This window comes from Jaculus jaculus, chromosome 12 (assembly GCF_020740685.1).
Source record: "Jaculus jaculus isolate mJacJac1 chromosome 12, mJacJac1.mat.Y.cur, whole genome shotgun sequence".
In the NCBI taxonomy this organism is placed as follows: Eukaryota; Metazoa; Chordata; class Mammalia; order Rodentia; family Dipodidae; genus Jaculus; species Jaculus jaculus.
In genome coordinates, this window is record NC_059113.1 from 20,561,293 (window position 1) to 20,588,755 (window position 27,463).

Consider the following 27,463-nt stretch of genomic DNA (forward strand, 5'->3'; position numbering starts at 1 on the left):
GTGCTCAGCGGAAGAGAGGAACAGCTGCCCCGGCAAACCCAAGGCACAACCCAACAAAACCCTCTCATTCAGGAATGCACTCATATAATTCCCACTTGGCAGAAATGTATGGCTGGCTATAGAACAAAAGGAACTATCTGGATTCAAATGATTGCCTCTTAATCCCTTAATTAGACTAAGTCTTTTAGAAGGAAGCACAAGTCACTTTTACTGACAGAAACCAGAGCAAACACAGACCAAGACATGAACACACGCATGCATACATACATGACTGTGTGTCTCTGTAGGAACATGAATGGACACTTGTGTGAAGGTTCAGAGTTTAAAAACGACTTTATTTGTTCAGGAGCTATGATCTGAAACATTCAAATCGGCTCTCCTGGGAAGGTGATTTGAGGAAGATGTGGTGAGCGGGCGAGACTCGGCAACCCATGGGCATGTTAAAAGATGTGCCTGGCTGCGTGGGGTTCACTGTGCCCTGACTGTGGGCCAGGGTGTTTGCCTGGCAGCGCCCTGACAGCAGAGTGGTCGGAAGGCCTGGCTGGCAAGAATTCATCTGGAAGCTTTCTTCTTCTTCTTCTTCTTCTTCTTCTTCTTCACCACAGGCGCTTTGTCTAGTGCTGTGTCGACTGCTAGTTCCGAGTTTTGAATCTTTTTCTTGTCTTTCCTCTTCTTGGGCTTTGGGGCATCATCCTGGTCATCAAGTAGCTGCACACAGCTCCCCGCGGCCTCGACAGGAACATCGGAGCACTCGTCCCTCTGGGGACTCCTGGGCGGGTTCTCTGCTTGGTCTCCCTTGTTGGCTACAGGTCCCTGGCCCTCTTCTTCTTCTTGCCTTTTCTTTTTAGACCGCTTGGCCTTGGGCTGGGGACAATCCTCCACACTGTTAACTGCTGCCCCTTTGTTTCTTTTCTTTCCCTTTTTCCACTCCCCTGGGGTCTCTGGCAGGTCATGCCTGGGAGCTGGCACCTGTGGCTTGTTTTTCAGCTGGGCCATCCGCTTGGCAAAATACTCCTGGATTGTGAAGGCGCTAGTGGTGGTGGTGGAGGCCTCAGTGCTATCCACAGTGGTGGGACCGCAAGCGTCCTGGGGGAAAAGAGGGAAAGTTAGCAAACCCCACTCAGTAGCCATGTGGAGCCCTCCTGCCTCCTTTTCCTGTGCTGAGCCACAGCCACAGAGCCGATGAAGGCGACCACATGCGAGTAGAAGACCAAACAGACCAGCGCTGACTTAGGAAGCCAGTGAGTGGTCACCTGGCTGGACTTTTGAGTAAAGATGTTACGAGGTTCCCACAAAACCCAGAGACACAAAGTTCTGGAGCTCTGTGGTTGCGTTAGACACTGACTCCACTGTAGGGAACATAGGCTGTGTCGATGTAGCAACTGAGATGTCATGTGTACAAGCTGACCCTCCCCTTGAGGACAGGAGCCAACTACAACCTGGAACCTCCCACTCAGAGCACGGTGTGGAGCAGCTGCTCCAGAGAGAGACAGCAGATGCCTGACCTGAGAGCTAGGCTCCATCGTCATTGTGAAATACGAACACCGCCTGTGGACTGGGTGGCTGGTGGACTAATTAGTGATGAACATGAGCACGTGGAAAAAGCAGTCCATTGCGCCGAACGCTAGATGACCACATGCCTAGTAAAATCAACTCCTAGAGCAGCTCTGCCCAGACACTTACAAGAATCAAGCCACTGAACAGTGAGGCTGAACTCAGGTTTTCATCCTCACCTGGCCCTTTCCCTCACACTCACTCATCCCTGCAGAGTGATGCCACCCTCACGTTCCAGGAAGAAGCGCTTTCCAAACTGGGATTCTATAGACCATCCTGAATGTGGCCAGCAGTGCACTCTGAACTGTAAACCCAGCGGCCCTGAAAAGCTGCCGGTGGAATCATTTCTAGTGCCCTGATGGAAATTCCAACAGAATCAAGTCTGCTGAAGAACAAGTGGGCCGTGAGTGGCCACTGCCTCTCAGCGCCTCATCAAAGGGGGTCAACATCGTGCTCGCTGCCGCGTTAACCCTGGCTTCAATTTTTCAGCCTCTGGCATGAAGAAACAAAACCATGTAGTCATTTCTGAAATTTCAAAAACAAAACGCAGAACACAGGAGACTAAACCAACCAAATTTGGGGAGGAAGTTTAAATGATCTGAGAAGTCAGTATTTGCTGGCAGCTCACTAGGTAATTTTGAGAGAGAGATTAAGGTAGCTGCCCTAGGAAACAAAAACCAGGTCCCTCTGCCTGCTTGTTCCTCAGGTGGTGACTGAGCACTGGATTCTGCAGCAGAGTCACCTTCTCGAAGCCCTCAATGTTCGTCAGTGCAGGCTGAGGGACAAGAAAGATCTTGCCTCCCATGGAAGGGCACACACCCACACCCATGCAGGGACACGGATGTTGGCAAGGTGGCCCACTAATGGAGCAGAGGTCTCAGCGATGGCTGCCTACAAGCTGGGACCACTCTCCTGTGGTGGCCGGTGAGTGAGGGAACCATGTTCAAGGCAGGGCCCACTCCCTGCTCATCTACTTATCACCTCCAGGATTTTTGTTTTTAACAGTTTCATCAAGGAACAGGCTGCGTTATTACCATATTTATTTATTAGGAAATACAAGGCCATTTCTGAGTCACTTGTTGAAGCCAGTCAATCTTTCTAATCCCCAGAAATCACACATGCTCCTCTTAGCAAACGTGAGGTGGCGAGGAGTTAACAGCTCAGCCACACTCAACAAGGCACGAGAGCAAAGTCAGAGGTGCCAGGACCCTCCTTCTCATGCCTGTGGACAAAAGGACAAAAGTGGACAAAAGGCCCTCCTGGGGAGAGCTGTGCCCGTCAAGGAACAAGTGGCACACCAGGACAAAGGAGCTTTTCAAAGAAAGGTTCAGTGAGTGAAGAGGGAAATGATAAGGGAATTTCAATAGTTTAAAAAAAAAATCACCCTAGGTTGTACCTTTCATTAATTAATTAGCAAGGACGGTGCAGAGGCCAATGGAGAACCTTGACAGATTTCCTACATGTGCTATAAAGTAGCCTTTCTCCTTGAAACGCAGCATGACAATGTTTTCCGTGGCTTTCTAAGCCAGCTTTCTAGTCAACCCTGTCTGTTCACAGAAGCCTCCTGACGGAGTAGGACAGCTTTTTAAAAAACAATAAAAACCTGATGACTAACAAACCCCAATGATAACCAGGCCAGGGTCTCAATTTCTACCCAATCTGTGATCAGGGGGACCTACTCCCACTTTACAGAAGCTTGAAAATTTGCCCCCCTGGGAACCATGACATTTAGTCATGCAAAGAAACTGGCCACAGCGCCCACACCCCAGTGTAGTGACGGGCAGCCTCCATCCGTGAGTGGGTCCCAGAACCTGGGAAGAGACATTCTCTCCACCTCACAGGGCACAAAGGGAGACTCACACTGCAAGGTACAAAACCCTTGCGCCCCACTGCAGAACCCTGACTTCTAACCTGCATGACACACTCACTGCCACCTTTTGTTCAGCCCAGGGCCAATGGTTTGCGCTCAACTCTGAGCAGGGGTTTCACGTAGAAAAAAGCAAGCTGTAGTAGAAACTACTTTTTAAATAGAAAGATAAAACAAACCCTGTATTATCTAGTTTGCAATTTTTTCCCCTTTTCTTTTTCATTTTGTCAAGGTAGGGTCTCACTCAAGCCCAGGCTGACATGGAACTCAGCTTTGTAGTCCAAGGCTGGCCTCGAACTCATAGCGATCTTTCCACCTCAGCCTCCTGAGTGCTGGGATTAAAGGCGTGTGTGCCACACCCTGCTCTAGTTTGCAATTTGTATAAATTAAAAAAAAAAAATACCCTGAAGCCAGGCTTAAGGATTTTGTAACTTGTTAAAGTAACATGTAAATTCACTTGACAAAGTCTGTGTTTTTTTTTCTTCCCTCTTGAGACCAGGTGTTGTCCAGGCTGTCCTTGAACTCTGAGGCCAGGTTGGCCTTTAGCTCGAAATCCTCTTGCCAGTTTCTTGAGTGCTGGGATTGCAGGTGGGCAGCAAGCACGTTGGCCTAAGGTCTCCTGGGTGGCAAGGCTGCCAGTTGTACCAGAGCACGTTGGCCTAAAGTCTGTCTTAAAGCAGAAAGTAAAACCCAAGCCCAGTCTTCTAGCAAAGGCAAGAATCCCTGTGAAACACATCCCGGCTACTTCCCATGTGGACAGCTGGTACTCTGTAGAGCAGTCCACTCCACTGTAGAAAGAGGCAGAAAGAGAATGGGCATGGCAGGGCCTCCAGCCCCTGCAAATGAACTCCAGATGCATGTGCCACCTTGTGCATCTGGCTTATGTGGGTCCTGGTAATCAAACCTGGGTCCTTTGGATTTGCAGGCAAGCGCCTTAACCACTAAGCCATCTCTTCCAGCAGAATCTTAATGCTTAAGCCCATCTCTGGTAATTTGGACTTGGCAATAATGAAAGCAAAGACAGAGAGGCAAGGGTGAGCTGAGCCTGCAGATCCGTAAGGTGGGAATGACGCACACCCCAACCCTTTCCGGCCCTAAAAAACATGCCAATCTTCCTCTTCCATCTACAGAATTACAAGCATGGTCTTTGCTTCTTTTAGGTCTCCTGCCTAAAGACCTGGCCACTCAGGAGCTGTCTACAGAAGCTCTCCTGGCCCATGGAGAACTCTGCTCTTAGGTCATTCAAACATCTGCTCTTAGGTCATTCAAATATCTATGCTGAGATGGGTTGCCAGTAAAATGACCCAATAGAGAAGAGCCTCTCTGTTTTCTCAGAAGAATGCTGTCAATCTCTTTTGGCGCAGGGAAAACAAGCAGGCTGACAGAGGACTGAGAAAGGTAGTTAGAGCTAATGTACTATGTCTGAGCATCCTAGAAAACATCTCTGTTCAGCACTGGAGCATCAGAGGCAAGCCCTTCAGCTCACTGGCTTCTCTCATTATTACTCATCTTAAGTGACAAAATACTGGAAGCTTTCTGACTTGCACATTAAGACAAAGGGATGGGTCATGATGCAACAGTAATCCTCCAATGAGCTTTTCTCGGTGGAAGGAGAAGGAGACTCTCGGAGCTCAAGAGGAATGGATGGATTTACCATCTGGGCCACTGCCTATGATGAACCAGCGTTTGCTTCCATGACTGGCCCCAGTTTGGCTGATTAAGTCTGTGACAGCTAAGAACACTTGGCAAGTAAGTCTGAAAGAACCTTCTGTACATTTTTAAACCTGAATGAGGTCATCATGGATCCCTGGGAGGCAGAAATTGTACCCATTCATTTTGGACTGAGATGAAGCCAGCTGTGAAGTAACTTTGTGAGACTTGTGAGAATGAAGGTAATGGCAAGGCCTGGAAGTTCTCTGGCTTCACACCTTCTCCATTGGAAGGAGCAGAAGGAACTGACTCAGTCACCCATTGGAGGACCTGGAATATTTATCCAGATCTCTTATTCACAGCCATACACATCACTTCCTTTAAGATCACGTGCAAGATGGCTTCCTTCAACACCCCTTGTGGAACTATCCTCTTCTGTTTATTGCCTATGACAAGCAATCAGAGACTTTTGCCTTCTCCTGGAATTTTCTCTGTAAGCATCTCCCAAGGGAGCCTAGGTTTCCGAAGAGCAGAGACCTTTTTGATCCCACCAGTGCTCCGTACAACCTCTAATGAGGAACAAGAGCATGGGGAGTGTTCGCAGAAAGCAGGAGACACCAAACCTGGCTGAATCAAGACCAGGACAAACTCCTGTCACCACCCACCAAACCTCCTAATTTCTGTTTATCAGGACATTTGGCAGGTCCATGAAGCAAACAGAGAATCAGTATTTGCAGTAACTGGTCTTACCACTCACAGGAAGCCAATTTCTTCAAACCCAAGTCTTGCTTCAGGACACATACCACTTCTGACCAATACAAGGCACATGAACACTGCTTGGAGTCACCCAATCACCCCCTATGGCCCTTGGTAATACAATACACAGAACTCTCAAAGGATCTGAATGTCTCCTGCTAGTGTTTCATTTCATGTCATCACAGTTACCTTCCAGAGACAAATTCAACTGGAAAAAGGCAAGATGGACAGGAACCATTACCCTCTTTCTGTGGGATCCACTGGGTACATTAATGACCTGCATGGACTGAAGTGTTCTTGCCAGGTGGAAGGCAAGAGTTCCGGGGCCCATGGAAGCTGTGACCAGAGCAGCTGACTGGAGAGGTCCCGCAGACCCCTGGGCCACAGTTGTGCCGCAATGTGACTGTAGACTCTCAGTCTAAGAGAGGGGGAAAGCTTCTGCTTCTAGCGTCATCACTAGTCACCTGCCACCAAAGGGAGGGTGAAGTGGTGGTCCACAGCCCTGGTTGGAGCAGGCTCTGGGCTTCCTGGCTCATGTACTTCCTCTGTGGTGGTTTCCACATAACTGAAAGCACCCACTGCTTTACAAGCAGAGGACTACTTTTGTGCTCACAAAAATTTTATCCTAGTGTAAACGTCTCTACTTTTTCTGAGACATCCATCATTCACATTTGGAATTAGGCTCAACAGACTGTCTTAGCAATAACTAGGCTTAGGATTTGCCTGGGAGACACAATCACTTTTAGTACACAAGAATGAAAAACAACCACACAGGCCATCAACTGAAGAGAAGTTCTGATTTGAAACAACGCTGAAAAACTGAAACTATAATAATAGAATGCAAACTATGCTGCAACTCAAATGGAAGACATGTAAGAGTTTAGCACGCGCACACGTGTGAAGAGGTGGAGGAGTCCACGGCACACTAAGAATTTAGCACGCGCGCACGTGTGACCAGGTGGAGGAGCCCATAGCACACGTAAGAATTTAGCATCGTTTGCATTTTGTCAGTAAAGCTTTCATGGAAATCTGTTCTCTAGTTATACCAGTAGTTGTAACAGGTGCAAAATAAATAAATACATGCTTAGTGAATACATTTAATATAAAATAGGAGCTGTTTTTGTGAGCACTGTACTGCTAACTTCCGGAAACACTGATGTTTTTCAAGGATACACACACACACCCCAGTGGTCTCCTTATCCGTAGTGTCTCTTTCTATGGTGTTAAGGTTTGCATGTGTTTCCCAAAAGTTCCATGTTGGAAAGTTCGTTTTCAAATTGAGGTTAAGGATGCAGACAGTCTCTGGGAGGCTATTATGGTCAGATGAGGTAGTAAGGATGGGGCTCTCTGCTGGGAGTTGTGGCTTTCTAAGAGCGACCTCAGCTTACACGTTTGTTCCTTATCATATGATGCCTCTCACAATACTTGCAACAAGGCAGGAAGGTCTTCATCAAATACTGGCATCCTAACATTGAACTTCCTTCGGCTCCAGAACCATACAACACATAAATCTGTGCTCTTCAAAAATTACCAGGTCTTAAAAAGCAATAGCTGAAGAAGTTAATGGTCTGGAAATCCATTATTATTTCATACATGTGTAAACTTTATTTCAGCTATATTTTTAAATTCAAGTTCATATTTTTTCTTAAGAAACCGCTGTGTAAAACCAAATTCAGCTTTGAATGGGATCATTTCAAAGAATTATGGAAGTTCTAATCTTTATAATCACCAATATTCCGCTTATATTTCTACTTACAAGTAAATTTTAAATTAAGTAAACATTTGATTTGAGTGGCAGGTAAAACAAAATGTTCCACTTATTCTAGACCTTATTCAAACATTGGTACCAGGTACCCAGGAGAAAATGTGGAGTAACTTTGTTTTGCATGCTGAGGTTTAGAGGTTGTTGAACAAAGGGCATCCCTATATAAATAAAGTGCTGAACAGTGTGCAATGACTGTAAATTTAGTAAGAGGGCTGGAGAGATGTAAAATACTGCAGCCATCTCATGAATGCTCTGCCATCCTACATAGTATCTATTACAAAGCACCTTTCTTGTATCCATACATTGCAGGTGTTGCTGTTAACATTTACTATATTTATTATAACCAGAATGCTGTTATTCACATTAAATGTTTATTCTTTAAAATGAATGTATTGTTTATAACCCACAAATGCATACTCTATGCCTTATATCTCAATAGTACTGTAATATGAACTTCTTTTGTGAAATACTTTTATTTTGTTATGCTTTAAATACACATACAGAAAGATTCAGTTGTTAGCTTTGAAAGCTGTACATATCATAATATAAATATATAAGAATAAAAAATGAATACTATAAAAAAAAAATTACCAGGTCTTGAGTGTTCTGTTATATATTATAGCAGGAAACAGGGCTGGAGAGATGGCTTAGCAGTTAAGGCACATGCCTGCAAAGACTAAGGACCCAGGTTTGATTCTCCAGGTCCCATGTAAGCCAGATGCACATGGTGGCGCATGCATCTGGAGTTTGTTTGCAGTGGCTGGAGGCCCTGGTGCACCCATTCTACCTCTCTCTTTCTAATAAATAAGTAATTTTAAAAAATATAAAATACACTAGGTGAAAGATTCTGAAAATAAACAATTTTCCAATTTTAACTGCCAGCCTTTCTGGGTAGGGTGATGAAAACCTGTCCATCTACCTTGGACATGAATTATCCTCTGTCCAGCAAATCCTTGTTGTATGTCCTGCCCGCACACGAGTCATTTTACTAGCTGCCCGAGGGCTCCAACTGTGCACGAAGGAAAAGTTCCTTTAAGTGAAAAGGCAAATGTTGTCGACTCAATAAGCCAAGAAAGTGAATCTTACACTGAGGTTGCTAAAATCTATAGCAAAAACGAATCTATCAAATTTGTGGAGACAAGCCAGGTGTGGCGGCGCACGCCATTAATCCCAGCACTCAGGAGGCAGAGGTAGGAGCATCGTTGTGAGTTCAAGGCCACCCTGAGACTACATAGTGAATTCCAGGTCAGCCTGAGTTAGAGTGAGACCCTACCTCGAAAAAATAACCAAACAAAAAAAAATTGTGGAGACAGAGAAGGTGATTCCTGCTGTTTACCTCAGCCTGCAGTTCCCCCCAGCATGACAGGTGCTTAGCCTATCCAGGGTCTCAAACTTCTGCTGGGGCCTCAGGACATATCCACCCTAGATAAGGGGGAGTGACTGTAACCAATTGGAATTGGAGAGCGTCAGGCTTTGGCAAAAACTTCAACCTAGGTCTTGTGCCCCCCATGGCAACAGTGTGACCAGCAGAGCTATGCCTGTGAATAGGAGTGAGGAGCAGAGGAACACAGTCCAGGAAAATGTGAGCTTATGAAGCAAGAGGGAACTCCCTCAGTGACCCATGAGCACGCACAGTGTCCAGAAAACAGCCATCTGTGCCTTGCTTGGAATTTACACTCAGGCAAACGGACCTCTTGGGGATGGTTGCGGGCACTGGGAAGCACAGAATAGCTTATTTTCCACTGGCCTCCAGCAGAGGAATAAAAGTCATGCCAAGTTCCCCACATGAATGCCAATGTTAACAAACCTGTTCATTTTTTTTTCCCATTTGCCTACTCAGCTGCTTAAATGGCCACTCATTAAGAAAAGCCAACACAAACAAGTTTTAAAAGGATGGCTCTCCATAGTAACGACTTCTCAAGTCCCTGACATCAGAACCACTGACAAGTGATGAGAATCCCTGCCTCTGGGAAAAAGGGGAAGGAACAGAGCAGCAGCTTCCTGCCGCCATGAAGGTCTTCAGACTTGGAAAGTCACCATGACTCATACTACATATTTGGCCACCAAAAGATAAATGAGGCTTCTCCAGAGCAGGAATGATCAATTTGACACAGGTACCAGCTTCTCTGAATGAAGTCTAAAAAGAATCCTAACTTACTGTTCTCTAATTCTAGGTCAACTGGTTCTCTCTCCTGAGACAGGACAGACAGATTGGACAAACAGCCGGAGGTGGGCTCCAATCACGGCAGCCAGGGCTTCCACAGGGCTCCTGCTCTTCTATCTCCTCCCAGGGGACTAAAAAATCGCATAGGAATCCTGACAGCTCAAATTTTGACACATTTTATTTTTTTTAATAATAGAAAACACAACAATTAAAAATATTTTAGATTCTTTAGAGAGTAAGAGCTTCAGAGAAGATCTTTTTAGCGTATAAATTTATTAATTTATCTTGAATAATTAGTCAAGATTATTTTCAAAAGAAAGGTAAGTTAACTCAGGTCAGTAAGACATAAGACCCATCTAGATCTTTATGTTCTATAGAAGGCTACTATTCTCATGGACTAAATCAAATTATTTATACATATATAAAACATATATTCAATATAGAAAATTATTTTAGTTTCAGAAAACAAGGTAAGAGTGGATTGAAAGTCTGAACCCAATGAGATGGGCTAATGTAACACAAGACCTCCTCTTGCCTTCTGCAAAAGGGCCCCATGGGTCCCAGGCCACTATGGAACAATATGAAGAACACTGGTCATGCCTTTATGGCCCATTACATTCCAACATTAACTATGTCTTCCATATTTCCCAACATTCAGCAATGAGAGCTTTCAAGGAGAACTTGGTCTTTTATGTAGCATACACAATTTTTTTTTTTTGGTTTTTCAAGGTAGGGTCTCACTCTGGCTCAGGCTGACCTGGAATTCACTATGTAGTCTCAGGGTGGCCTCGAACTCTAGGAGATCCTCCTACCTCTGCCTCCCAAGTGCTGGGATTAAAGGCGTGCACCACCACGCCCGGCGTGTACACAATTTTTAAGTTGTCACTAACTTTTGAAGGTTCAGTCAACCAATTTCTCCCAAGCAACAGTGACAGGTACCAATCCTGGGCTCCCCAACACTGTGGTCTCAAGTTGCAAACCTGTCCTTTGTGAGACTCACAGCAGCAGGCTAGGGAGGGTCTCAAGGCTGGCCAATGGGGAGGGAGGGGGACAGTGATGCCCCGGACTGCTTTACCTGAGTTTCCCCACGCTCCCTTCTCCGTCAGTCCTTCCCACACTCTAAGCCAAAGGAAGGCTCCCTGTCACCCTATTTTTATGATGTCACAGCATGCAAATGTGGAAGAGAATGTGATTTCCACTCCTGGCACGAGGGAAAGACAGCAGGCACATGAGCGGGTCCCACTCCGCTGCTCCCACACGAGGCCATCTAGGTGTCAGTTTCTTGTGATCACAGAAGCCCTTGAAAGCAGCTGCTTGATCTGTCAACAAACCCAAAACCAAATCTAATCCTTTCAGGCCCAACCTGTGTCCTGGCAAAACCCTAACCAAACAAAACAGCTCTCAGCTTCCAGCCCTGGGTCCCCTGGCAGGCCTTCATCATCCTCGGTGTTTCCTGCTTGCCTCGTTCTAGAGTGTCTCACTGAGAAGGTACGTGTCCGCTGCGAAGGCAGTGAGCATTTTAGCGACACTAAACAGCTTTCCAGACAGAAGTGACCAACTTTCTCCTCCCTGGCTCCTCCGAGAGAGAGGCAAGCCCAGCCTTGTTTGAAGTCCCAGCTGCCAGGAGATGACCGTTTATGTCCCTTGTCTGAGGACAGGAAAGGGACTGTGCCGTGTGCTAGGGAGAGATAAGAGCTGAGATTTCTGTCCTCAGCCCCTTATCAGCCCTTCCTGTGACTTTCCAGAGCAGACGGTACCGCAGCGGGCACTAAACTGAGCCAGCGCAGGGGCTGGGTCTGCGGGGCTCAGGACAGGGATCGAGGAGGGAGGGGTGTGCAATGAGCAAAAGAGAAGATTTCTCATTTACCTTAAGATGGTTGGGCCCACATAAAACTGCCCCATTTCTGTTTAAAACATAGATTTGAATCTGCTTGTTAAAGTACAGCAGCAGGCACAGGGTTTTTATAACTTCCCCTTTGGCTGGAGTGAAGCGCCACTTTCTTTCCTTGCTTTGAGCCCTTCCTCTGCTGCCCTGTCTACCAGCTCCTGGGCACGTAGCACAGGGCGGGTCTGGGGTCCTCAACATGGGCTGCAGTGTGAATGCCTGCCACATGCACGCCTGCCTTCCTTACACAGGACACACAATTCCAGTACTTGGAACATTCTTCCAAACACAGAAGGATGCTGCCTGGGACCTTCTTTGTTCTGTAATGAGTCACTCGTGGGCACCGAGGGTCAGACTCTGGTAATCTAGGCCTTTTCTAAGGAGAGGTAGAGGGACGATCACAGTTGCTAGAGATCAATACAGACTAAGCAGGAAATTGGAACAAACTGAGTAGTTCTTTTGACTGAGTCTTTCAAAAGAAATACTGTTTTGAGAGCAAGACAGAGGGAGAGAAAGAGGGAGAGAACGGGCAGGCCAAGGCCTCCTGCTACTGCAGGTGACCTCCAGATGCATGTGTCACTGTGTGAATCTGGCTTTTGTGGGTACTGGGAAACTGAACTGGGGCTGTCAGGTTTCATAAGCAAGCACCTTTAACTGCTGAGCCACCTCTCCAGCCCTGGACTGAGCTTTGCAGTTGAATCTTACATTTACCTGGTCTGCTCAATGGGACAGACTTTTACCAAAGAATGATACATTTTTCATAAAAGCAACAGGAAAGGACCCAGCACTACTGACAAGAGCTGCTGGAGGGCTGAGCAGTGGTTATGCCTCCCTCCAATAGAAATGCTGGTTCCCAAGCTTAGTGAGAAAAACTGCCCTTCCATTCTGGAATGGAATGGAGCTGGGAACAAGGTGCCAAGTCCTCAGATGCCTGAAGTCTAAGCACATCTGTGAGCAAGGAGCGGGCCAGGGCCCCCAGGGGGACGGCCACCGCAGACAAAGATCTGGAATCAGGTTCCACTTATATCTGCCACACAGACAGAGGAACAGCAAGTACGTGTCTCAATGACGAAGAGAATATAAATGGAGAATGTAATCAGGAGCCAACTGGCAGGTAACAAATCCAAATTCAAAGAACAGCAATTGCTAAAAGAACCACGGCAACTGCAATCCACTGGGTGAACAGCTACAGAAAGAAACTCTTAATGAGGGAAATCACAGTAATCTGCATTCACTCGACAGAAGCCAACCCCAACCCTGGGCATGCACTTGCCTTTGCTGTGTTGTTTCCGAGACCACTGTGCACCTCGTGGAAAACAATGCAGTTCTGATGCTGTCACAGGGTAAAGAGAAAAGAGGAGCAAGGGTAAGCCCGGACAGCCCTGAACCTAAATTGGCAATGGGAACATAAACTTCTATGAAAATTACGATTCCAGTCATGGAACAAGGAGTAGACAATGAGCAACCTAGGAACAAATGAGCATACGTTTAGATGTTAGCCTCTGAGTATCACTTATCATGGAAAAGAAACCAGGAAGAAACGGTCCAGGACAGTAAGTATAGACGGGGCCTGGGAAATCTAATATCTGATTGGAATAAAGCTATTATTAAATATCATTTAAGGTCCTGTCAAAAGTACTCAGGCTGTTATTTTACTGTAGAAATACCATGGATTTCTGTGCATTGATTTTATATCCTAAACTTTCCTGTAATCCATTTACTAATTCCAACAGTTCCTTGGTACTCCAGAACCCACCTGAAGAGGCTCCTACTGTCAAAGATGGGAAGCTTACCATCAATGACTATAAATGATGCACTGATACAAATATGACATACTTCAATGCAGGAGTGCTCTAAAGAGAAAACACCCCTGAAGACTGCTAGAGACTCTCCTCACCATGCTGTAAACGGCTAAGTAAAGGAAGTGAATGAAATCCCTAACACACACACACACACACACACACACACACACTCTGAGGGGGGGTGGAGGGAGGGAGGGAAGGATGGAGAAAGAAAGCAAGAGAAGGGGAGGGAGGGTTAGAAAGAGAGAGAATGGGCACGCCAGGGCTTCCAGCCACTGAAAACAAACTCCAGACACATGTATCACCTTGTGCATCTGGCTTATGTGGGTCCTGGGGAATTGAGCCTGGGTCCTTTGGCTTTGCATGCAAGTGCCTTAACGGTTAAGCAATCTTTCTAGTCCCTGTCTTTCTTATATGAACTCTACCTTGGGGTAATCTAATGGTATATGTGCTAAACAATGATTATTGATATTTGCATGTAGCAGATGGGAATGGAATTATAGATTGAAAGTTTCTATCCTCTTGAAATAAACAGTAGAGTGCTACAATATTCATGGATGACATACAGCTGACTTCTGGATGTGCTTGTTTCAAAGTAACACATAGAAAGGAGTGCTGGGTGTGTGCCCACTGCTGTGCCCACAGGGCAGCCACATCTCCACGGACTTCCCCAGAGCACTGCTTTCTGAAGGTCTGTGTCCTCATGGTAGTCTTCCCCTGGAGGATTCCCCAGATGCCGGGAAAATACGGTAGATACTACTTTCCTTGACTGTGAGCTAAGCCCATCACTGTGACACATGTCCAGTACCACCTTGCAGGCCTCTGATCCGGCTCAGTATGTGCACATGGACTTCCTGCCCAGGCTGTGGGTAGGGACCATATCTTGTTCTTTTAATCACATGATGCAACAGGGCTACTGGATGAACATAAAAGAACACCTGAGTTGAAAGAAATTGGAAGGAGAATGGGAACTGGATGGGAAGAAAATGATCACGGCAATGTTGGAAGAATGAAGAAATGTTAAGTGACTCCACGAAGACCACAGCTCTGGGCAAAGATGCACAGGCAGCTGAAGCCTGATGGAACGGTTTTCACACACAATGACTAGAAAGTAGGCTCTGTTTGGCTTCTTGTAGCTTCAACTCACAGATGGCTGGGTTTAAGAATTTAAAGAAAGTACCCCTAAGTATCGGCCTAAGAGTTCTAGACCCGCTAAGGACTGCTGCAAGGAAACCCAAAGTAAACAGTGACTAACGATGACAGTGTGCCCTACATCATGATCAATCTAAGTATCAGAGGTTCATTACCGCCAAACTGGTAGGGAAGCCATGCTTCTAGCCCCAGCCTAACATCTGTTCCTCCTTAATGGGAAGACAGGTAGATAAGAGGGAGGGAGCTGATCTAAAATTGTATCACCAACTTAACTCAATGAATACTGCCATGTGAGCTCCAGAGAACACAGAATGGAAATATTATATATGTATAAAAAAACCAAAGTAGGGACCATAAGCAGACACAGAACTTTCTGTCTAACACTTCTGGACAGCTTTGCAGTAAGAATCATACACTTGCTCTCAAGTTGACACCTGGAAGAAAAGGAAAACAAACTTACTGCTTTCCTATATCCTCGGCAACTTCCCGCCAAGGCCACTCACGTCCAGCATCCAGGTAGATGCTGTGCCCGCTGCAGCCAGCTTGTCTGCTAGGGGAAACAGACCCCACGGAATCTGCTGCTCGGCGCCCACAGCACAAACCAAGCTCAAGAATCTGTTAGGAAGGTTTGGGGCTGGCTCAAGCCTATACTACCAACACTTAAGAGGCAGGCACAGGAGGAATGTCTTGAGTGTGAGACTAGTCTGGGCTGTCTTAGACAAGCAAGCAGGCAAGCAAACAAGCCCATCCACCAGCCAACCAGAAAGCTGCTTGGAGGTCAGGCTCAAAAAATGCTTCCAAGCCAGGCAAGTGAAACCGAGAACACCGCGTGAGCTTGAGAGTCAAGACAGAATCACAAGAGTCCTGACGGAAAGGGAGGACAGAGGCCTCTGCTGCTGCGAGTGTGCTGGGACCGACTCCTTTGGATGCAGAAAAGAGAAAACTGCCAAAGCACAGTGGGTGACAGACCGGAGCGGCCCAAGCCACCTTGGCATGCTTCTTGGCAGGGGTGGCTGGCTACGGCTCCCGATGTGGGCTCTGTGCGAACTCCCGAGAGGCTCAGGCTGCACCAGCCAAGGACGAATGGAAGCACCACGCACAAAAAGCCCACTAGCCCTGACGCCCCCAAAACAGAACCAAAACCTCTGCAAGAAAACTCCTGGAAAACTCAAATTCAAAACTTTTCACAATTATGGAACAAGTTTAAAGCTAAAGGCGGAGTTTTAAACAGAATTTTCTCATTGTTATAAATAAGTTCCAAAGTCAGCTTAAAGATGGCTACAAATCAAGTAGCATACTGAATGCCCTTAGACCTGTTAGTGCAAACTCCCCATTCACTGTTCATGCTGCTTCCAGAATCCTTTCTGAAGAACATATCACACAAGAAGCACACTGAATACACTTAGAAGTATTACTGAACACCCCCAAGTCACACTGTTCACATTGCCTCCAGGTCCTTATTTAAGAGTATTTCACAGCCATTGTGGAAGTCAGTGTGAAGGGTCCTGAGACAGCTAAAAATACATTTATCATGACCCAGCTCTACCACTCCTAGGCTTATATCCTAAGGGCTCTTCTTTCTGCCTCAGAGATACTTGCTCATCCAAACTACCTACTCCACAGGAGGGAATACACGTCTGGTATTGAAAACCTTGCCAGAAGCCTTTGGCAAGGGAGGTCATGAGCCCTAGAGGAATAATGTCTGATGTTGTCTGCCTAAATGCATTCAGCATGCTCACAAAACTAATAAGCACTTTTCTTAATGTTCATACCCATATATTAATGCTACTCTCACTTTGGTTAGAGAAGCTTCTCTTTTCAGTTGGCAGTAACCACTGGGAAGACTCAAAAGGCCCCATGGGGCTGAGAAGAAGTGACATTGGAGTATTCAGCACTGAGCCATCCCTATCACACCCTACAAGGCTCAGGGTCTATTAAGGAAGAGGAGGTGGACAAAATGTCAGAGCCAAAGGAAGGGCAGGACTCCTTACAACACACTCCTCCAGACACAAAATGGCCTGGATATCCATGACCTCACTGTGCGCTACCTACAAAGACCCTCATAATAGGAGGAAAAGATGATGACATCAAAGTGAAAGAGAGACTAATTGAGAAGGGGAGGGGATATGATGGAGGATGGATTTGTGAGGGGGAAGATGGGGGAGGAGAGGGAATTATCATTGTTTATTGCCTATAATTATAGAAGCAGTCTATCAGCTTTTTTTTTTTAAGAATATTTCACACAAGAAGCATACTGAATGCACTTAGAGCTATTAGTGGAAACTCCCAATTCACACCATTCACACCGTTTCCTGAAACCTTCTTAAAGAGTATTTCATACAGGCCGGGCATAGTGGCATATGCCTTTAATCCCAGCACTAGGGAGGCAGAAGTAGGTGGATTGCTACGAGTTCAAGGCCACCCTGAGACTCCATAGCTAATTCCAGGTCAGCCTGGACTAGAGTGAGACCCTACCTCGAAAAACTGGAAAAAAAAAAGACTATTTCATACGAGAAGCATACTGAATACACTTGAAGCTATTTATTAGTCACACTGTTCATGCCGCTGCTTCCAGGATTCTTATTTATGAATACTTTGCTTTATGGGCTGGAGAGATGGCTTAGAGGTTAAGGTACTTGCTTACAAAGCCTAAAGACCCATGTTCAATTCTTCAGGTCCCACAGAAGCCAGATGTACAAGGTGACGCAAGTGTGCAAGGCCACACACATGCGCACAGGATGCCGTACACATCTGGAGTTCGACTGCAGGAGGCCCTCTTGTGCCAATTCTCTCTCCCTTACTTAAAAAAAAAAGGCCAGTCTGTTGGGCTTGCTTAAAATAAAAAAAAAAAAAGAAAAGAAAGAATACTTAACTTTAGAACCAAAATCTACTAAAAGGTAAGATTTGTAAACTCCACCCAACAGTGGTTTTCCAAATGACTTAAGAGTTTGAATCACAAAGAACTCCTAGGACAGAGGAAAAGTATTTATTTAAATTACTCAAAAGAACTTTCAGGTAGCTTCAAGCTATTCAGTGAGCTCATTTATGTACAAACATTTGCTGTACTAATTACTATGTGGTCTTAGAATAGCAATCCCACTGGGACAGTTCAGACAATAAGCTGGGGATGAGGCTGTTTTTTCCTCTAGAGCAAAGGTTCTTAAACCCCAAACTTAAATAGGAAAGAAATCCTGGATTCAAAGGCTTTTCAGCACAGTGAAATAGTGTTGAAAGACCTTTTTTTTTGAGTACCTGGTGTGACTGTATCTACACGTGTATGCACACCACCCTTCTCCGTGAAAGGGGGCAGCCCTATGCCATCTGAAGCGATGTGCTCAGAGTAGTGTTTTCTCTTTCTCATTACCAGGACTGGCCACCTTGATGACTTGGCTGGGCATATCACATAGCATGTGGAAGGGGGAGACCTGCAGCAAGATGAAGCTGTCCCTTGTCCCTTTCATCACTGAAGGGTCACCAGTGTTTGATAATGTTAGTGTCTCCCTGCGTCCTCTCTGACCTTGTGATCCTGCAGCACTAACTGGTTGCTGTATCCCTGTCCACAAAGAATATCATTAAGAGTCTGTGGGGGAGGGGGGGTGCTGAATTTTTAATAGCCACTGAAATCTCCGGTCAGTTTCTGTTTTAAGTTTGTAATGAATAAGCAAGATACAACTTATCATGTGTGCTCACAGGAAGAGCCTTAATTTTAGGTGAATTTCTTGAGACAATTAAAAACCTGTTAGTGGAAGGTCAAGGCCAGATCTGCAATTAGCGCCAGCACTTCCTGAGGCAGTGGGAAAGTGCAGAGGCCTCCATGTTATTCCGGACTCTTCTCCCCCATGGCTGGCTCATTAGCGTGCATTTCTGCCACACCAAACAGCTCTCAGCCTTCCTGGTAAACAGGGAACAGGCTTGTAAAGGTGGAGGAATGGCACAGTTCCCTGGTGATTTCTCCTAGGCAAGGGACATGAGGAGTGTGTGAGAAAAATAGTGACTTTCAGGTGTTACTTTCCTCACTGGTGTGACAAAATGCCTGACAAAAGCAACTTAAGGGAGGAAGAGTTCATTGTGTCTCCCAGTTTGAGGGTACAGTCATCTATGGTGGAGAAGGCGTGGTGACAGAAGTATGAAGCAGATGGTGACAGTGACAGATAATGCTGCTCAGCTACCTCCTCCTCCTTCTTTTTTTAATTTTTTTAATTTTTCAAGGTAGCGTCTCACTCTAGCTCAGGCTGACCTGAAATTCACTGTGCAGCCTCAGGGTGGCCTCGAACTCATGGTGATCCTCGATCTCTGCCTCCCGAGTGCTGGGATTAAAGGCGTGTGCCACCACGCCTGGCTTCCCTTCTCCTTATTCAGTCCAGGAGCCCGGCCCTCATTCAAGGTCATCTTCCCTCCTCCGTTGAACCTCCCACTTTACTGCTCAGCTAGGGGCCGCATGAGGGAAATTAATGGTGAAATGGACACAGCATGGATAGTAATTTATGTCTGTAAGGACTCACTATAGGGCTTCCTTGTATAAAGAACACCTCGAGACGAAATTAGCAAACTCCAAGATGTGGGAAATTCTTTTCAAGAGTCTTCAACAATAAATTCCAAAGAAAAGAGAACAGGAGAGTAAACCTACAGAGCACAAGGGACTTGGAGACATTATCAATCAACTGCAAGATACGCACCCTGCGCGCACCCTCAATGAACATGTTCGCCAACTCAGAAAGTACAAGACCGACAAGCAGGTGACGACGTCTGACAGTGCTGAAGGAGTCACCTCTCTAGATGTGATGGCAGCACCGTGACGTGTGCACATGAGTCTTTATTGTTTAGCGATGTAATGTGTACAGCGCAGTGTCTGGGACAGCAAGAGCAGGCAGGACACTGGCCATGAGCTGATCACTGCTAGGCTGCAGGCTATGTGTAGAGGCTCACAGTTCTCTGTGTCCACATACTGAAGTTTCCCACCACAAACACGCACAGTGAAGGCAAGTCTGCTGGGTGGGCTCCGATGAGGAGCGTTCTTCCTGGAGTGAAAGTGCTAGCTGGCTCTCCTGCCTCGGCCAGGCAGGTCCGCTAGCCAGGAGTACAGACCGGCCGCTCCGCTGGAGGCACGCGCGGTCACGGGAGCCAACCAGCACAGCGGAGACCCCATCTGCGCGCTGACTCAGACAGGAACAGCGAGGCCAGGGAGCACTGTGTTTCCCTTATGAGCTCATGCTCGGCCTCCAGTGGCCACTACTAAAGTCAGTCCAGGGGTTTTCCCCGAAAGAGTCACAATTCTTTTCCCGGGCAAAACAGGAACTGATCCCAACAGGAATATTATGTAATGCAAGGGAACCAGGAGATGGGGACAAGCAGGATGGGGCTGGGGGAGGGGAAGAGGAGAAGCACTGCAGGATGAAGGGCTGCTCAGAGCAGCCCCAGACGGACCGGGCCAGTACCACTTCCTGCCAGCCCCCTCCAGCCCAGCTACAGCTTCTTTCTCAGGGTCACTGGACACCCCTTGGGCAGCCAGGGCAAAGTGTGGGGTGAACACGGGCAAGCGCAGCCTCCCCATGGCCCACAGAGGATCTGCGAGGATCGTGGTAAGAAGAAAAACCATCACATTGGGGGGCAGCATGCTATCATGCTGTGCTGGGCGAGCTCCTCTCCCCAGCTTTATGGAGGGATAAATCTTTTGTATTTAAGGCACACAGGACATTCTGCTGTATGTACACATGAAAACAATAACCACCACCCAGCACAGCCATTGCCTCCCCATTACTTTTGTGTATGTGGTGAGGACAAGGAAGAATTGCTTGGCAAATTCTGTAAGGATGGGTCCTCTGCAACCTATGCTGCCCAGGCCATAGTGGGCAAGTGAGGCGCACACTAGGGACTGAGCCAAACAGCACAAGGACCACACATCAAACTGCAGGTCAGTTCGAAGAGAGAGAGCTGCATATGTGAGCGCCTAGGGAGGTGTTCAACAGCATATCCATGGTGGCCTTGCTTTGGACACACAGAACATCGCTGGCCATCGCTACTACACCAAGCCCCAGCACGCGTGAAACGTCTTATCTTTGGCTGTGTGTGTCAGGGTCCCTCTCCCTTCTCCTTGATCTATCATATAGCTCTTATATTTTATAGCATGGACGCTTACTGCTTGCATACTAACAACGTGTTTGAAATTAAAGAAAAACCTTAGAAGCACAGGACAGAGCCTTCTCTCCAGTTGGACAACTACACTTAGGTTACACTGCTGTCCTGCCCAAGTGGCAGGTGAGGGCTCTTGTCCTTGGGTTAAGTCACAGGTGGCAGCTCCCTCTGTCCCCCAAACTACCTTCCCCTGGTCTTTCAGGTGCAGAAGGCCCTAGTGCTTCTCTCAGCCACTGCTCCTCCCTCCCCCCCCCAATCCAGCTCAAGAGCCTGTTTATTATGCAGGGACTCAGTGACAAGTCTTTGAGCACCATGCAGAAAAAAACAAAAACAGAAACAGAAACAAAAACAAAAACAAAAAGCTGCCACGTGAGATGGAAGAGGAGATGTGGCACCATGGGAGGCAGACATGGCCAAGCACGTGGAAAAAAGTTAAGGAAAACACTCCCAGGGCAGGTGAGATGTAAAAAAAAGTAAAAGCCAACAGCTCATGCAAAGTAATGACAGGCAAGTGAAGGTAGGCCCAGGGTGGCTGCTGGATTAGGTTTTGGTTCTCTTGGCCCTGACCTACAAGTCCCCTCCTCACAGGACACCCTCAGAACCTGGAGCCGGCCACACGTCGCAACATCTCCCCAGGGTCTCCCAGCCTCTAGCTCCATGCCATCAACCTGCTCAGGCTTCCAGACGCCTTTCTGGAATCTACCTCCAAATGGCCTGTAGACTTTGGCATTGCCCTTCCCTACTCTTGTTAGTTTTCTACTAAACACCTTTAGCACCGTCCTTCCCCAGTCTTGTTCTTATTTCCTATCTCCTGCAGACAAAAGCATCCTCCTAAAAGGGAAAAGCCATCATCAAGCCTTTCTTACGCTTTCGGCCCTCCAAAGCGCTCATGCGACAGCACACAAAGAATGCAGCCGATGCTCCTAGCTTATGTCTAAGTGGTATTCTCTGGGACACTGGCCCCCCTTTTGGAGCCTAGTCACTTTGCAACACCCACTCCTGTGAGACAAAGCAAATCTATGACAAGACTCTTTCCTGTTGACACCGGGTTTGCCTTTCACACCCCCAGATCCTGCAGTGCCTTCCAGCCTTCCTCAGACAAAGTGCACAAAGCAAGTAAGTGTGTGCGCCTCCACGTCCAAGCCTCCTGGGTAGCCAGCTGTATTCAACGGGCTGCTGGAGGAAGCAGAGGACCAGGCCTGGGATACAGGCTGCTGCAGGGCACCAGCCACTCAGAGCTGCGATGACTATCTTGACACAATCTACCCCTGGCACACCTATTGGCACACTGGGCCCAATAAATAAAGGTGACTGGTAACTGCTTGTCACGCGACAATTAGAATTGGGCTTTGGTGGAACTTGGAAACAGCTCAATGCCCGGATCAAGACTGGTGAGTTCCTAAGTGCCGGCTCCCACTTTTGTGACTGCCCCAGTGGGCTTAGGACCTGCTGACCCCATATGATGTTTAGAGTTTGACCATACGTAAATGTGAAGCTGTGCCCCTGAAGAAAGGTGAGGGTGGTGGCGCCTCTGCAGAGCTCCCTGAGGCCAAGGATGCCAAGTCTGCTGGGCTACTGCGGCTTGGGGTGCCCTGGCTCTGCCTCTCACGGCCACCTACCCCATCTCAGCCTCTGCCATACCAGCATGGGGCGAGGTTTGTGACTCCACTCTGGCAGGGCTCTTCCTGCCCTTCACTGACCCTCGGGACAGCAAGGGGAGAACCCAGACACTTGTTCTGATTTGCCCCTGGAGGCTGAGTCTCAGGATAAAGATCCACTTACATAGGGACTAGAAAATTAGACTGCTGGGCGGGAGAGATGGTTTCACGGTTAAGCGTTTGCCTGCGAAGCCAAAGGATCCTGGTTTGATTCTCCAGGGCACACGTTAGACAGATGCACAAGAGGGCGCACACGTCTGGAGTTCGTCTGCAGTGGCTGGAGGCCCTGGCACACCCACTCTCTCACCCTCTCTCTCTCTCTCTCTTAAATAAATAAATTAGACTGTTAGCAGAGGCATGCGGGCCGTGTATGTCCTGTCCCCCGTTCCCACCACACCTGATGCCCTTCTTCTAGCACTCTGCACCTCAGGTGGGTGGACCCTGTCACCCATAAGATCGTCAGGTATTTTCCCTTTTTCCTGCTGCACAGTTCCTGTGACTGCCTGGAAACCCAGCCTGTCCCTGCCTTCCCCAAATTTCCTAAGACATCAGCCCTCTAGCTGGTCAAACCACATTAGTATTATGGCAAACTTTTCTGAGCTAAGAGGAGGGGTCCTGAGTTGAGTCTGCTCAAGTCTTTTGACCGACCATGACTGCTTTTTTACTAAAAAATTTCAAATGAATGCTAAGGAAAGAAACACATGACCTTTGGAATAAAACATTTATTTTTTATTTTAATCATGCAAGAGCATTACTTTCAACAACCACTCAAAATCAACCTTGCTTTTTAAAATACGAGTGAGTTTACAAGTCATTTGGCCGCAGGCCTCTCTGTCGGAGTAAAGACATGCATGTGGTCAAGGCCCCAACAACAAATCATGGTGAGTGAGTCACCCACAAGCAGAGCACTCTCCTGATGCTCCTATTACCTGCACAGATCGAGCCTCAGATAAGCTTTAAACAAACACTATGGCAGTGTGCGCCTGAAACAGATTCCAACATGAGAAAGACAACTCAGTGGGGTGTGGGAGCGGGGTGCTGCTCAGTATGGCTTTTACACTAGAGGATAAGTGTACCCCAGACTTGGGGATGGGTTTAAATTTGAATCAATATAACATTGCAAATGGACTTGCTGAATTTCTCACTAGTGTGTTGACCTCTTCACCGATTTTTCTCTTCAAAAAAGATGAAGTTATACAGTGGCAATGTAGAAAAATATGTTATAAATGGGCTCTTTAAAACTGAGGTATCAATGCTGGGCGTGGTGGTGCACGCCTTTAATCCCAGCACTTGGGAGGCAGAGGTAGGAGGATCGCTGTGAGTTCGAGGCCACCCTGAGACTCCATAGTGAATTCCAGGTCAGCCTGGGCTAGAGTGAGACCTTACCTCAAAAAACCAAAAAAAAAAACAAACAACCCCCCCCAAAAAAACAAAAAAGCAAACAAACAAACAAAAAAAAAACTGAGGTATCAAGTGCCCAACTCTCAGAAATGTGTCCTAATTTAATTCTTGCTTGCCTTTTATAGTTTCCTAAATAATTAAATTTTCATTTGCAAATGTATTAAAAACATAGAGTGAGCCTATAAATATTCACACAAATACCATCCTAAGCCTAGAAAGAATAGTTTCATTATTCACAAAGTAGCTTTATTATATATAGATTGGATTATGGCTAAACAGTTATGAAGTAAACAGATGGACTCCTGCCTGTCATACTTTTCAGTTAGTGGATGGAGCTTTCAGGGTTGAAAACTATAGCCTCAGCGCACATTCTTTAAAGACGGCACTCTGCTTCCAGTGACATCACATGAAAAGTGCCTGAATTCTGCCCAGCAGCAGACAGGCCATTTGAAGATTCTATTTAATGAGGGTCAACTTCCTGTCCATGGCAGGCTGAGGACTTAAACATTACTGAAGAGAGGTGGTGATACAGGAGAGAGAAAGTTCCAGATACTTACTAGGCAAATATACCCAGCTAAAGGGTAGGGTGAGCATTTAGACAATCAGGAAAATGAAATTCAAATTTAAAAGCTTCTTGATTTTCTAAGTGTAAAAATTCTAAGATTAATTTGCTAAGAAGAATTCACTTGGGCTACATTAAATGCTATTATCAAAGCGAGAACATGTACCAAATCTACAGGGCTAAGGGTTATCAAACTTCCACCTTAGCCGGGGAAGTGCACAGAATTTTCTCTGGCCTGCCTACAAATGGGCTCGGCTCACACACTCTGGGTTGGGGAGAGGGGGCTATCTTTCTTGGCACCTATAATCAAAGAAGTGAAACTCAGTAAAAATTCCCAACAGTCAATGTCACATTATGTAAAAATTAAGGTTCTGATTTGTAATTTCACAACTTACTTTATATTCACTGCTTATGAAAACAAAGGTTTTCAAAACATACTTATTACCTACATAGGTTAATATTAAAATTAAAGTGACTCCACTTTTAAAATTAAAGTGTGCCCTATGTTAGAGAATGCCAAATATTCTGGTAATTACCACAGAACAACAAATGACTCTTATTCATGAGTATCACTTAAGTTTTCTTCATGGTGTCTAAGCTTCCATCCCACACTTAAAGAATCTGCACGGGTGAAACAGCAACTGCTTTAACTGCCTAAAAGTAGTTTAAGATAAACTATTCTAGTTATGAAAAGACAGAGACAGGTGCTTCATGGAGAAAAGTGGCTGGTGATGCTGGAAGCCCAGTGGTGGGAGAGCTGAGAGGACTGGAAAGCAGCAGGTTCCAGGAGGAATCAGAGGATGACTTCCAAGGGAGCCAGCACTGAGGGTTACATGGGCACAGGGACTGCAGAACAAGGGAGGTAGACAAGAGGTGTGTGTGGGCCAGAGGACATTTGGTATCGTCTTCAATACTCACCACCTTATTATTAGTATTTTTTGTTTTGAGACAGGGTCTCGAGCACACAAGTTCAACTAGACTAGCTAGCTAGGAGATCTCAGGGATCCTCCTATCTCCACCTCTCCAATGATGGAATTATAGGCTCACGCCATCACAGACAACTTTAACGGAGATGCTTCACAACAAGCACTTCCTGGCTGATCCAGCACCCTGGCCCCAGCTTATTTATATCATATGTATGTGGAGGCATGCACACCATGGCACAGGCATGGTGAGGACAGCCTTGGGTATTCGTTTCCTTCCTTCCTTCCTTCCTTCCTTCCTTCCTTCCTTCCTTCCTTCCTTCCTTCCTTCCTTCCCTCTCTCCCTCCCTCCCTCCCTCCCTCTCTCCTTCCTGCTTCTCTCCCTCCCTCCTTCCTTCCTTCCTTCCTCTCTCCCTCCTTCCTTGAGACAGGGTCTCTTGTTGTTTTGCTGCTGTAGGCACTGGCCTAGCTGAGACAGGGGAAGCTTCTAGGTTCTCCTGGCTCCACCTTCTATTGCCCTAAGTGTGTTGTTACAGACACATGCACCACTTGCATCCAGCTTTACATGAATGCTGGTTTGACTTGGGCCTGTAGCTTTTAACTGTGGAACCATCTCCCCAGCACACCAGTTTATTTTCAAGTAGAGAAAGTATAAAGTATTTAACTAATTATTTTAGCAGTAAGAGCTCATTTATAAATGGAGGACCAAAAATGAGGGAAGCCCGTGGCAACGTGTATTTCTTTGAGGAAATTTGTTAGCAACATTTGTGGAAAATGTACCCAATTTTCTCCTGGAGTGTGTCTGATCTGGGTAAGTTTGTTAAATGCCCATTATTGCTAAGTGTGTGGGCACAGTGCAAGCTCACATATTACCGAAACACTAAGACAAGTATAATCCTCAGCCTCAAGGAGGAATCACTGCAAATTGACTTCTGCCTCCTCCCTAATCCACTTTCCTCAAGCATATCTGGAAACAGATCAGAGTGAAGTACTGTTTTACCAGTTTTCAACTAGCAAATGGTGAAAAAAGACTTTTGCATGAAGGTAAATTTTCACTTGATATGTGTAAAACACAACAGTGGAAATTATTCAAGAAGAAAAATCATGCCTCGTTTCTGTTGGCAAACAGGAGGCCTGAGTACAGGCAGTCAAGCAAGCAAGTGAAAAGCTGCACGGGAGGGAAAGTGGGAGCAGCCCCTGGCAGCAACTGAGGTCTTTCCCAGTCCTTGCGTGCTGAGTAACTAAGGTCTCTCCCAGTTCTTGTGCACTGCCTTTGCAAATCCCAGAAGGGGAAGCTTCCCTTTCTACTTTGAGAAACGGTAAATCGTTGCCAAGACCGTGCTCCTAAAGTCACACACTTATCACCATTACCTGGGAGTCTGTTAAAAATGCCTAACTGTGGGGCTGGAGAGATAGCCCAGTGGTTAAGGCACTTGCCTGCAAAGCCTAGCAACAGCCCTGGCTCAGTTCCCCAGTACCCATGTAAAAGCCAGATGCAACGTGACACATGCATCTGGAGTTAGTTTTCAATGGGTAGAGGCCCTGGCATGCCCATTTTATCTCTGTCTCTCTGCTTGCATATAAATATTTTTAAAATGCCAAATTGCAGACTCAATACAGAGCCCACCACAGCCCATTCTTTAGCAGCCAAGAACTGGAGGCAGTGCATCAACACTCAGTAGCTCCCCCTGGTGCCAGCTCTTCAGAAGACAACCAGGTTTTCCAAATTGCACTAGAAAGGATTTGTGGTTAGGTCTGCAATCCAGTCAATGACAGGGGAAGATCCTTCCTTCTTTCTGACATTTGTACTTATGATCACAAGCTAAGAAGTCTTGTATTTTTCCCAATATAATTTTCTGCTATTTGTAAAACAAGTTGTCCCTTCTAACTTGTTAATTCAAGAAGGTGAGAGCTTCACCCAAACATACTTTTATGGGAAAGTGGTTAGTGATGAGTACCTCCCTACTTTCTTGAAAAACTGAGGAAGCTGCAAAATACTTACATTTTATTTCAACAAACCACATTTGTTGCAGAAATTTTCTATTTTTCTTAAATTTCAATTTTGAATATTTTTCTTGTATATTTGGTTGGAAAAAAACTGCAGAAAGGGGGTAGGAAGACTCATTTAAATATCTTATTACAACTCTGCACTTACATTTTATTATTAGTAACTCTGCAAGTGTGAAATCCAT

General features: G+C 46.3%; 1 protein-coding gene across 2 annotated transcripts in view; it reads right to left on the reverse strand.

Moving 5' to 3' along the window:
- Positions 1-314: 314 nt before the first annotated feature.
- Pinx1 (PIN2 (TERF1) interacting telomerase inhibitor 1) overlaps positions 315-27,463 on the reverse strand; it is a 67,124-nt gene continuing 39,975 nt past the window's right edge. For both annotated transcript variants that reach the window (XM_004671390.2, XM_045131646.1), the window contains exon 7: positions 315-1,086. In XM_004671390.2, coding sequence (XP_004671447.2) covers positions 553-1,086 — 534 coding nt within the window. In that variant the 3' untranslated portion in view covers positions 315-552. The remainder of the gene's footprint in view (positions 1,087-27,463) is intronic.